This window comes from Staurois parvus, unplaced genomic scaffold, assembly GCF_062004578.1.
Source record: "Staurois parvus isolate SC_StPar_1 unplaced genomic scaffold, SC_StPar_1.0 ptg001328l, whole genome shotgun sequence".
NCBI classification, from domain to species: Eukaryota; Metazoa; Chordata; class Amphibia; order Anura; family Ranidae; genus Staurois; species Staurois parvus.
Window position 1 is genome coordinate 6066826 of NW_028319124.1, and position 13158 is coordinate 6079983.

At 39.8% G+C, this 13158-nt stretch overlaps 1 protein-coding gene across 5 annotated transcripts in view; it reads left to right on the plus strand.

Annotated features, from left to right (window-relative positions):
• Positions 1 to 13158, plus strand: part of NSD3 (nuclear receptor binding SET domain protein 3) — a 192758-nt gene that overhangs the window by 125592 nt on the left and 54008 nt on the right. For 2 of the 5 annotated variants that reach the window (XM_089661313.1, XM_089661314.1), the window contains exon 14: positions 3569 to 3712. The exons of 1 other annotated variant lie outside the window; for it this stretch is intronic. In XM_089661313.1, coding sequence (XP_089517439.1) covers positions 3569 to 3712 — 144 coding nt within the window. The remainder of the gene's footprint in view (positions 1 to 3568; positions 3713 to 13158) is intronic. 2 more of the 5 variants (XM_089661315.1, XM_089661316.1) reach the window with 1 other exon arrangement.

Genomic DNA, 13158 nt, shown 5'->3' on the forward strand with positions numbered 1-13158 from the left:
GCGGATTGATAAGCTTTTGGTATTGTTGGAGTGCTTGTGGGAAGTGGGCCCCTTTATTTCTCCTCCTATCTTTGATCTTTTGAGTCTATCTTTGATCTTTTTTTCTGAGGAAATGATTGGCACAATCTCTGCCAGCTAATGTCTGACAGGCCATGCAAATGTTACAGAGGTTTGGGTAAATCCTAAGTCTTCAGATGCCTGCGTCCTGGCAACAGGAAAATACTTCCTCACAATGGCTTGGAAAGTTCTGATGATGGATACCAGCCAGTTTGGCTGGGGAGGAGTCCTTGATACTCTCTCAGTGCAGGACCTTGGACTGGAGGAAGCATGCTACACAAGGATAAGGTTGTTTTAAGGGCCCAGATCCTTCTTTCTTCCCAGTGTGGTTTCTTGCTTTCCCCTTAACCAGGACATTGTTCTAGTATCTCTCTATTCTGCATCTAAACCTCCTAAGTCAATTTCACTCCATTGTCTGGATGTGGTAAATACTGTTTGATCCTATATCTCAGCTACAACTCCCCTTTGTCAGTTTGTCTCTCTCTTTGTCATCCCTGAAGGCCCCTGAATGGGAGAAGTACAATTTTTGTTCCACTATCATTAGGTGGATTCATCAGCTTATCATTCATGTCCTCAGATGCAAGATTCCCCTTTTCCAATCAAGGCACACTCCACTAGATCAGTTATTGCTTCATAGGCTTTTTAGTATCAGGCATCTGTTTCTCAGATTTGCAAGTCTGCCACCTGTTCTTCTATTCACACATTCTTTAAAGTGGTTATAAAGCTCAGACATGAAAAATGAACAAAGCGTGTGCCATGATAGTGTGTATTAACCTGATTCCAACCCACTGATTCTGGCTCCTCTATGATCTCTCCTCTCTCTGCTGTCTGCATGACTTATTTCTAATAGATTAGGCCGATACTTCAGCCTCCCAAGAGACCACCTTCTGCCCCACCAGCACACAGCAGATGACTCATACAATCAATTCTATGTTTCCTTGAGACTGTATAGAGGGGGTTATGTCACTTTCCTCCAATTAGCTCTCAGATTACACTCAGCTCTGTGCTATAGCTATGCAGTGTGGATCATATCAGATCCCTGCCCCCTGCTTTTTGCTGCTGAGAAAAATCCTTTCATCTGTCGGTTGTAGAAGGCTGTATAGGACAGATGGCTGCATATAAAAAGTGTACAAGTTGTATAGGAGGATTTGTTTAATCTCTGTGTATCAATTGAGGCTAGTTACTGGACTGGGTATATGTAAAAGTTTAAAACCACTTTGAGTTTTACCAGGGGGATATTTGGACCTCAGCTGATGACGGCTTCAGTTGTAAGGTTCTTTAGGTGGCACTGTAGGCTCCCTTGAGCTGCCTTTGTTAGCCTATTGGTTTTTCTTTATGTGAGGCCGTTAGTTTATTTTTTTTGCTGTTGCCATACATTTCATGTGGACTGCTTTTGGATGTCTAAATGTTTCAGAATACTATCCTGTGTTCTGTTTTTGTTCTAAGAAAATAGGAGTATTGTCTTACATTTAAAAACCTTTACTTGGAGCACGTTATGGGTCACAGGTCCCTTCCCTCTGTTCTTATGATCCACTCCTATCATTGCTTGCTACAAAACTGAGGCATATTGGCAGCAGAAGGAATTATACTTGGCTGTCTTTACAGCCGTGCTTTGCCACTTTTCAAACTCCTGAAGGTGGCAGGTGGCAGTATAACCCAATGTTCCAGAATACTATCCTGTGCAAGCTAGAAAATCATATGATACAGTTTCTTTTATTTCAAAGATTATCTTAAAGCAAACCTGCTATAACAGAAGACTACATGTACAAGTCACAATCGCCATGGAAGTGCCAGTATATAACATATAACAGAGTGGATTATAGTTTTCTGTTGTTAGTATGCAAATACTGACTTCCTTAAAGTAAGACCTGAAACGAAACCTTTCACAAGCCAGGGCATAGCTTACATAAAAAATGGTACAGGCAAAGTTATATATACATTTTGGATTTGTTGGGAAAGTTAATGGTGACTTTCACTACCAAAAGAGGGTTTGTTCCCTTCAAATATTTCAGATGCCTATATATCTGAAACTACAGATTGTTTTGGATATCAGATTGAAGGTAACCTCATCATATGCTTGGTCAGCATTGTCCAGGCTTGTTTCAGTTGTACTCTAAAGCTGGCAATACACTATTAGAATTTGTACGACAATTCTCAGTACGTTTGATGACTTGACAAATGTCATTTGAAAGTAATTCAAAATTTTGCTTGCTTTTAACAATCAATTTTGCAATGAATGAACTTTTCTAAACAAAAAACCAAGTGCATTGTTAGAAATGTGTTTACTCAAGAAAAATTCTCTATCCTTCTCGTTCAAATTTTTTCTCGCTGCAGTCTAAAATGAACTTCGATTTGGCCCCACTAACAGAAAATTGAAAGAAAGTTTTTGATTCAAAACATTTGAAATTCTGCTAGTGTAAGGCCAGCTTATAAATGTCCCCATTTTATTCCACAGAGCATTCTTTCAGTGAGTCAATGGAACCACACTATGTATTTGGGTGTTGGGAGTCTTACTTTTGGAAATTCAGTATTAGAACAGTAGACATTGCCTGTGAGGTCTAGAGGTGCAGTTTTTAGAAACTGAGAATTTACATTTACATGAAGTTAATGGATTGTATAGGTTTGCTTCTAATGCATATGCATTTTATCACCTGCTCAAGTAGAGAATGTTTAGAGAAGACACACTAGGAGATACAACACAAAGTGCTTGCATATTGGATTTCCTTCTTTAAAACATATGGGTTACATTTTGAACACATAGGAAAATGTGTAGCCTTTATCAGCCAGTCATATTCCATCAGCCATTGGAAAGCTCTGATTGTTTGCATCCTATACACTTTACCCATCCTCCAGTTTCTTAAGACATTGTAGGTTCAATTCAGAAAGCTAACATACCAGGATAAGCATCTTAATGTTTTTTTTTTTAAAGTGAAATTTATTTTCAGCTGATTCCACTGAGATTTGAAAATGACAGTCATTAAAAGAAAGCTCCTTATCTTTGTGTTAAAGCTTTGTGAATTGAGCCTTGTAACTTCATTATTCCTCTGGCTCTAATGAATTAGTGGCTTGTAAAGGTTGAAAAGAACTTTGGATGCAACACCAACTGACCCACAGTAGGCAACCAGGGGGTTTCTACTTGATACTCTTGTGTTTGGAGACTGTCCCTCCCTTCCCAGTGTCACATTCATAGCAGTTTCATGGGGTGCACTGTGATAACCCTATCATGATGCAGCCGCTGATTAGCCATGATTTGGTATCCTATTAGGCAGGGCCTAGTTAACATAAACAGAGCCACATGTTGACACCACCCATGTCACTTTCTCATTTTAGTTGTTCTTATGTCATTCTTTTCACCCATGTTTACTTTTCATTTTCTCATTGTGTCTTTTTATTTATTTGTATTGTTTTCTTCTTCTTCCCTGAACCTCCACACCCCCTCCCCACTCTGTGTTGATCCTTGTGGAATCATGGGTGCTTTCATTGACCGCATCTCTCTGTTTGTTTTGTATAGGGCTGATAGTTCAGGATTATACCCTGGTCAGTTCTATGTCCTTTAAGTCCCACTTTCTACTGAATGACTCAAAGCGTGCAGAGTTGATGAAAATACCTATGATTCCTTCTTCCTCGCCAGCTTTCCTAAAGAAATCTGAGAAAGGTAACTAAAAATAGCTTTTCCCCCATTTAACCCACTCACATCTGCATTTAACTGTTTTTATAAAGTTGTAAAACCATTAAAAATCCATCCTTGCTTCGCACGCGGCTTTCTCTGCGCTGCTTTCTCGCTTTGCATGCCTTGTGAACTTGTATTGGATGCTGAGTTACTTTGGGTGTGTTGTGTCTCCTTCCTGATATCTGTGTGCTGTTATGGCTTAAAGGGCTTAAAATAATTCTACCTGGTTTGGTTTTTTATAACTTGATATTAATTTTATTTAGTTGCTTTATAAAACATAGATGGCAAAAGCTAAACTGTTGTTTCAGAAAATGCACTTTGTTATCACTGTGGATTTATTATAGGAATTTATGGACTGGAAGGCCAGCTTACAGCAGCTCTCTAGTCATCATGGCCATGGCCATTCCATGGCTTGGAAAGGAGGGGAAGAGGGATCTCCACACTAGTGTCACTGATAGTAGTATATACCCACTATAGGCCTTAAATGTTCATGCATTTTTCAGTTCTATTGTAAGTTTAGGTCAACCCAAACCCAATATTTCTGTATTTTGTTGTGTTGTCAGTTCTTTTTTTTAACTTTTTTTTCTCCTTGCTGAAATCTCCTGAAACCGGCCATGCTGAAAGTTCAGTTATGTAAATTAACAAGGGAATCTAGCTGCAAAATTTACATCCTTAATATTGGCCTCTGAGAACTGGTTCATTCTAAAACCAGAAAGTCAGAGAGCCATTAAAACAGTGGGTTTTTAACATCCCTCCCCCTCAAAAAAAGAAAAAAACAAAACAAAACAAATGTGTCAGTTTTAGTTGGCCTTGACACCCAAGCTGTGAGTTAATCATCATCACTAGGATACAGTCTAGAAATAAGATTTTAGCATAGCCCCTAAGCCCAATGTGTAAATTGAGTAATATAATGTCATGCTGCTGCCATTTTTTCTTTACCCCTAAAAGGCTACTTTGTACAAATTGAATAAAACAGGGAGCAAGATGCAGGTGCCCTCAGTAACAAGTCTTTTTTTTAGTGTTTTGACTGCAATACATTTAAAGAAGGCATTGTCAACACAGGGAAAAGGCAATTGTCACCCCCACCCCCCTTCCCATTCAGGTGAAAGAAGAATAGTTAAATATCCAATACTTGGGGTATGACCTATGCTCCTTCCTCTCAAGAGACAGTGCTAGTGCTTGGTCATTTGCTGCTTAGGCAGCCAGCACTGTCAAATGGTGGGTGAGGAAGAGACAAAATCCCTAGCCCTGTGTTATTTGCTACATGGAATTTACAATTGGCATCTTTTGTTTTCTACTCTTGTTAGCCAAATGAAGGAGCTGAGGAAGAGAAGGAAGAAGAAGGTAGAAATATAAAAATATATATATAAGCTTCATTTTAACAGGACTTTCCAGGTACATCAAATTTATAAACAACACAAAAGAAAGATTTGTTAAAATGTCACAATTTTATTCATACCACATAAAATCCAATGTAAAGTTAAAATCACAAATTGAATCCGGTAACTCACCACTCTGGTGTACTCCATACACACTTAATTGTTCACAGTGATCAATTTTCATAGCCACCTCCAGTTTTCCCAGATCTAATTTAGCATAACATATAACCTATAAAATGTTTTGTAGATCTAGGATTTCTCTCTACATGTTTCATGGACAGCTTTCACTTTTTCAGGAGAGTATTTGACAGTGAATATGAATCCATATTATACAAAAAATTAAATCATTAGGCTCCATACACACTGGTTTAAAAAACAGCTAGTGCTCTTGGCAGAAAAAATGCTAATTTTGAGCATTTTTTGTGCTAGTGTTTAGAAGCGTTTAGCATTTTTTTTCTGTCACAAAAATGCTTTCAAAAGCGCAAAACAGAACAGATTTTTTCTGCCTCTAAATGCTGAGCTTAAATAACACCTCTAGACTACCTAATGTGCATGGACACATAGGATAACTGTAGTTGCTTCTACAGGCAAAACGCTAAACTCCTCTAGGAGCAGTGTGCATGGAGCCTTACAGTGTATGCATAGACTTCATCAACCAAAAGTGATTGACCAAGCTTTATATACCTCAGAGAGTTACCAGACAATATAAAATCACAATGACATACTCTTGTGTGCAGATCTGACCTGATCCAGCAGTGGGGAGGGGAGGGGAAACCCTCAAAGGATACAACTTCAAGAATGGACTTCCATCTGATGTTTTAATAACTATAATTAGAACTATAAATGTAAATGGAATATTTGTGGCTTTAACTTTACACTGAATTTTATGTCATGTAAAAAAAAAAGTGAATTTCCAGAGGATTTTCCTTCAGTGTTAATAAATTGAAGATACAATAAAATTGAGTTTTTTTACAGTATATATATAGAAATATAAAAGCCACCATTGCTGACACAGGTGGAAAGAAAGAAAATTGCTAAATTCCCCCATTAACACAGTTAGTGTTGATGGAAAAATTCAATGATCACACAAAAAAACTCTGACAAGCTGAAGTCAGTGGATGGATTGACTTCAGTACAACCAGCCTGCCCATAGATAGATCGAATCTTGGCCGGTCCCTGAGTCCCTCGGCCAAGATCCAATCCATCTATGGCCGGCTTTATGGTGGAAGATCCAGAGCTATTATTCTTGCTTACTTGTGAGAGAAGTGTGATTCCTTGCTTACCGGTGAGAGTGATTCCCTGCTTGGAACAAGTATTCAGGTCTGGTGAACACAGTAAACAAAATCCATGAGTCCATTTGACATTCATGGAGCTTGCACCTTTAAAAACAATCAGAAATTACTGCTCCCAAATTTCTCTCCTGTCTGGTTTTATTCAATGTATAATTTTAAGAAATGGTAGTGAGATGGTAAATTATGTAAGCAGATTTTTTTCACCAGTTTTGTTCCACTCTGCCTGTATCAGCTGTTGAAGCATCTCTTGTTGTGTTCAACAGTGGTTTTCTGATTTTGCTGCTAGACTTTTGAAGGCATATACAACATAGCTACAGTAACCTGAGAATGAAAATTAGTTACAGCTTTGAAGACCAGGTTCACTTTTGTACTATGCAATCCAGTGGTCCACTGTGCAGCTTACAAAATAGGTCCTTGGTTCAAATGCCCTACCTGTAGGTTAAACTTGGCTTTCCCGCAGTCTGGCTGGAAAACTACAATTGGAAGTGATCACCCTCATCCTGCCCAGGATTTTGGACACATCATACGTTAGGTACACCTCCAGGATCACAGGAATGATCGCACTTCCTCCATCAAGACCGATGCATGCACAGAGCTCAGCTGTGGATTATGAAGAATGCTCACTTCTGTTATGCTGGGTGTACACTCAATGGTCAGAGTGTCCCAGCTTCTGTGTCAAGATGGGGTAGATCTGTCAGGATTGTAGATTTTGTGAACAGGCTTTGGGAAAGCTGAGATTGGCCTTTAGGTATTTCTTGTAAACTAAGCTGTATTTTTTTAAGCTAGGCAATTTTTCTTTCACTACTGAGGCCCCTTTACTACGTAGTATGTTTTTTTAAAGGTTAACGTATCCTTTAGCCTAGGTTCACACTGATGCGGTGCGCAATTCGCAGCATTTTCTGTGTGAATTCCGCACCGCATCACAATCACACCCCGTTCATATGAACCGCTGCGGGTGTGTATGTCAAGTTAACAACACCCCGAAATCAGTCCTCAAAGTGCAGTGTGAATACCCATGCGATCGGATTCTAGTGCGGACCAACAAAAGGGTCCTGCACCTTTTTGGTGCGGATGCGGTGCGATTTGAGCCATACAAAATGTATGGCTCCAGTCGCACTGCACAAAATTCCCATGTGATTTGCCCAGGAATGCGGTGCAGTTCCTGTGCGAATCACAAGCGATATACTGCACCGCACAAGTGTGAACACAGCTTTAAATCTCCACTGAGGGGTAATGGGGATATGGGAATACTTGTTATAATGTGCAGATATGCATATTATGCTGAGTTTGCCCTCCCTTCTCCAGCAGTGACAGCTCTGCTCCAACCATAGCTTCTCCACAGCTGCCTCTGCCCTTTCTTTTCTGCACCCTTCATTGTTCAGAAACTGGCAACCTGTGATGATACAGTGGAAATGTATTATCACTAGGCTTCACTTTTCAGCATCTTACCGATGCAGGGAGTGTGTACTGCACTGCACATACACCACAAGCAGTGTAAATTAAAAAACAAATGCTTGTAAAAAGGTAAAGGAGGTTTTTATCTTAAGTTTTAATCATTGCTTATTGCAACCAGATCCTTCATTTCACTTTCTATACTGTGGATCAGTAAAAGAAAGCTTTATTGGAGAAATTTTGATGCTTTAGGGACGTGTAGTATCTGTGTGAGCATTCTGTTGATAGCTGTAGATGAATACATTTCACTTTTCCAGCTGAGTGCAGAGCTTGGAACAAGATAGGTGATGATAGGTAATACTATAACCCAACATTATGCAGTATTGTGAAGTAAACCTATTCATTTGAATTTCTGTTGAAGCTCCCTGAATGTATTAAACTAAACACGTGTAGTGAAGGTAACTAATACATACCATTCTTTTAAGATTATATCCTACTAATACACAGAATCTCATGACGGTTATAAAGAAAACCTGTGCAAAGAGAACTACTGAGGGTTCTGTTCTTAAATTGCTTGTTGCTTGGGAATCTTGTTGATCCTCAGTACTTTTCTATTTACTGACCACAAAGATGTATGCAGCCAGTGAAGCCAGATACTTGTTCTGGATCAGTAAATCTGGAAGCATTGACAGCCAGGCAGCTAACATTTTTAGAAGGAGAGGTCAGCATTGGCAGACACCTTATCTCAATAAGCATGGTTTTCCTTAATGCTTTCTTGTTGTACCTGTAGTAATGACTCTCTCGTATTCTTACTGTTGGGGAGTCTGCGACATTTTATTCCCTTAAGTTATAAACTGTGCTTAGTAACAAGTATTGATGGGCTGAACCTACTGAAAATTTGACCAAGAAACTTCAAACAGGGACAATTTACTGAGCGGTATCTTACTGATTCTGAGCATGTGGTATGATACCGCTCAGCTACTAAAATACCGCATGAGTTATATTACTAAGTCATGCGGTATTTTAGTAGTGAAACATTCTTTCATGTTTTAGCTGTCAGCGGGGTTCCCAGACAATTACATTTTTTTTTTAAACGGCATGGGGTCCCTCCTCCCATCCATACCAAGCCTTTTGGGTATGGTATGGATTTTGAGGGGAACCCCACACCAAAATTAAAAAAATTGTGTGGTGGTCCTCCCCAAAAATCCATACCAGATCCCAATCTGAGCATGCAGCCCAGCAGGTCAGGAAAGGGGGGGGGCAAGCGAGCGCCCTTCCCCCCTCCTGAACCATATGAGGCCACATGCCCTCAACATGGGGTTGGTGCTTTGGGGCAAGGGGCTTATTGAAAGCACTGTATCCCCATGTTGATGGGCACAATGGCCTCTTCCCCACAATCCTGGCTGGTGGTTGTGGGGGTCTGCGGGTGGGGGGGCTTATCGAAATCTGGAATCCCCCTTTAACAAGGGGGCCCCCAGATTCCCCCCCCCCATGTGAATGAATATGCAGTATACGGTACTGCTACCCATTCACAAAAAAAAGGGTAGTGTAAAAATGAAAGGAGACAGTCTTTGACAAGTCTTTTATTAAAAATAAAAATTGTCCCCCGAAGTAGATCCAATGTCAATCACGATGCCTGTCACCACCACCGACCCGAAAAAAAAAAAAGCTCCACTCTCGACGCTCGCTCCCGCTGTCTCACAGCTGCGCTGCGATGACAGTTCTTATATACCGTGATGATGTTACCCCGCCTCTTGTGACATCATTATGCACTGTGATTGGTGCATTACTTTGGCCAGTCATAATGCACTGTCAGGGCACAGTGCATTGTGGGGCGCGGCTGGCACATGAATGGCCAACACTAGTAACCTCCAAAAGGAATAAGAACACGAAAGATGACTTCTCTGTAGCGTCAGGAGAATAGTAAGAAATACAAATTATTACTCGGTGCTGGGAGATACAAAGAATGGCAGAGCAAACCTATCCTTTAGAAGTAAAAAATGGGTCCCTATAGAAGTTTCACTTGACGCACAATTTCTTCTTACGGGGTTCCCTATAGCTGAAAGTATAAGTTCGCCTTTAGTAACATGTTACATTTTACACCCGTAATTAGGGTGTAACATGCAACATGTTATTATTAAGCAACTCACCTCTCTCGCTTCTCTCTCCATGACAATGGACGGGGGATCCTCTCCCCATACCTGTTGTCACATTTTAAAAACAACGCAGCTGTATGGGGCCCCGCCTACACAGCCACATCATTTATTCCCAGGCATCTGTGAATGAATAAACTACAAGTCCTCGGCGACACACAGCTGGTAGTTCTCAATGGACTGTGAGGACACTGATGACTACATTTAATCTCTCTCCAACTTTGTAACCGAAAGTCCGTATGGAGGTACAGTCACAAAGCTAGAGGAAGAGCATGCAGGAGCCTGACAATGCACCTGCCATCCAGTGATCACATGTGCATTGATCTGCAGACTCCTAGGAAAAAAATGCCCTTTTTTTCCTTTTGCCTGCAAAATCATGTGCATTTTTTATTTTTTTTTTCAAGATACATTTAGCCTGTAATTTTAGGAATTTTTGAATAGAGTTCATATTTAAAACATTCTTGCAATTTAGTGCAAGTTATAATGTGAAGAATTAGGGAAGCTGAGGAAAACAGTGTACCTGGTTTATTCAAGTTGTAATATGTAGTTTATATCTTTAATGTGGAACTCTGGCCTAGTTTTTTTTTTTTACACATTTCAGTTTGGCTGACAGTTGTTATCCGGGACAGTTGTCACCCAGGAGAAAATAAAGTCCCAATAGGTGAGGGGAAATCTGCCACCTGTTTCAGTGACAGCTGTGAGATTTGGCATTTTCCCATACTTCGGGGGGGATGTGTCTACTCATTAACAATTTAATAACCAAGACAGAAAGTGATTGAACATCTTCCCAGGATGCAGCTAGAACTGAGAAGTTGCCCTTTCCATGCTTTATCCAAAACATAAAAAAGTTTTGTCTGGAGTTCAGTTTTAAGTTATGCTCTTGTCCATTGCCCTTGGTCACACCAAGAACTTGGGTTGTTATATTAGGTTTGACACCCATCAGAGCAACCCAATGCCTATATTTCCATCCTTCAAGGAAACATGTTATAAAATAATGATGGAACTTTCCATGCCAGTTGCCTGGCTGTCATTCGGATCCTCTGGCTACAATAATGTGGGTCACTGATGCAGAAGACCTATGCATATATGAAGATCTGACTTCCCTGGTCTGGTCCCATTGTCAGTGACTCAGGTAGAGTTGAAGCCAATGAGTCAGCATAATAGCCAAGATACTAGCATTTTCAGAATGAGATGAGCAATAGCAGCTCTCATATTTATTTCCTAACAGGTCTACTTTAAAGAATAAGTATAGTTTCAGAAAAAGTACACCAGACCATCCTGATTACATCTCCTATATTTGAATAGACCTAAGAGTCCTACAGATTCCTTTTGTGGTTTCTTATCCTGAAGGAATTTGCACCCTTGCTGCCCCAAGCATGCACTTGTATTTCCTGTGGAAAGTTATAGAGAGTCTCTGGAGATGGCCTATTAGTCTCTGTGGGAGACCCCTGTCCATGTACAAAATGCAAGTAAAGCCATGACTCTGGGCAGGACACAGCTGGCCGTTTAGAGTATGGACTTCATTTACAGTAGAATGCAGATAGTGCTGTCCACTGTCTGCTATATACTGTAATGTTTGTCAACACCACAACTTGTGGCATCCAATGAAGCTGTCTCTCTTTATCACTGCTTAACGCAGCAAAGAAAACTCCTTGATTGGAGGAGAGGTGAATTTGCCAAATCACACAACTGGGCACCTCCCCAGTTTTTTTGTTGTTTTTTTAACTCTTTCATACTAATTATGTTATTTAGGAGCTCCATTACTGTGCTGTATTCAGTAAACGTGTGTGTGTTTTTTTTTTTTAAAAAGCAGCAGTGTGGCAGTGGCATTTCTTCATTGGCCATTTGTAAAAAAGAATAAAAGTGTAGTGATAAAGATCAGGAGGTCAGCTTTTCTGAAGCTGTACTTATATTTAATGCAAACCTGTAACCAGGCTATGTACATACTGGTATTTAAATATTACTAACAAGCAGAACATACGATTTAAATCAAACCCACATTTAACGCAGTAGTTGTAGGCATTGTAAACCAATTCATCTTCAAAGTTCAAAACAGAACACTAAAGTTATCCAAGTTGTTGTCTCAGCATCTCAGCTCTTCCTGTCATTCCTCCAGAGCTAACCTGATATATAATTCCTGGGATAGGGGCAAAGAATTGACTGAACTGGTACGGGGACAACTTGAACAACTTCAGATCTTCTGTTATAAAATGTAACTTAGAATTGCTCCACAGTGGTCACTGAGTGGTCATGGTACAGAGACCTCTGTGTTGTCACACAATAAAGATCATGGAGGGCTTGTTTAAAAGCCAATTTACTGCTTGCTAAGAATATGTAAATATTTCAGTGTCCATAGACTGACCACAGGGTTACTTTAAAAGATTTTGTAAATGCTCTTTATGTCATTTCCTTTAGAAAAACAGTCTATATAGATATGCTTGTCCATTCTCCTAACAGCTTCATTTTTTAAAGTAGTCATCTGTATGTTTCCCACTTTTCCTGAAAGAGCCTGGCAATGTTGGGCTTATATCATATAATCAATTGTAAAAGGTATAAACTACCATAAATCTTTCCCTTTTTGTTTTTAACCCAGAAAAATTATTGCATTCATTTTTATAGTAAACTAGAACTTTGTTTTAATCAATAATAATAATAATAATAATACTCCCTGATGATTTATGTTTACAATCAAAATTATTTTCAGCCCTCTGCTTGCGCTGGCTGCTTTTGGCTTTGATGCTGAAGCATTACTTATAAGCTATGCCGATGTCTGCTGTGTTGCTTGAGCTTGAAATATATTTCCTCTAAAACACTGGTTATTGGACAATCTGAATAATGTAGGCATAATTTAGAGGAAATATATCCCGCTGGGAGGTCTTTGTGGGTGTTGGGTTTTCTGTAATAGGAAAGGAAAGTGGATGTGTTCCCAAAGCAATTAGATTCTAGCTGTCTTTTCTGTTGTGTAGAAACTGACAGCAGCATCTGATTGGTTCCTGTGGGCCATGCCTCCATTGTCCTTCTCCTCCATTTATACACAAGTGGCACTGTTTGATGAATTTTGTCTCTAGTGATAAGTGGGAGTGTACTTCCATTGCTCTCCATGGGCACCACAACTGGTGGGTTTGGAAACACCTGTTCTAGGAAAGAAATGCTTCTGGGCAGAACATCCTGTAAATATGTTGCCTGGTGGTAAACTTTTTGTTCTTTTTGCCAAT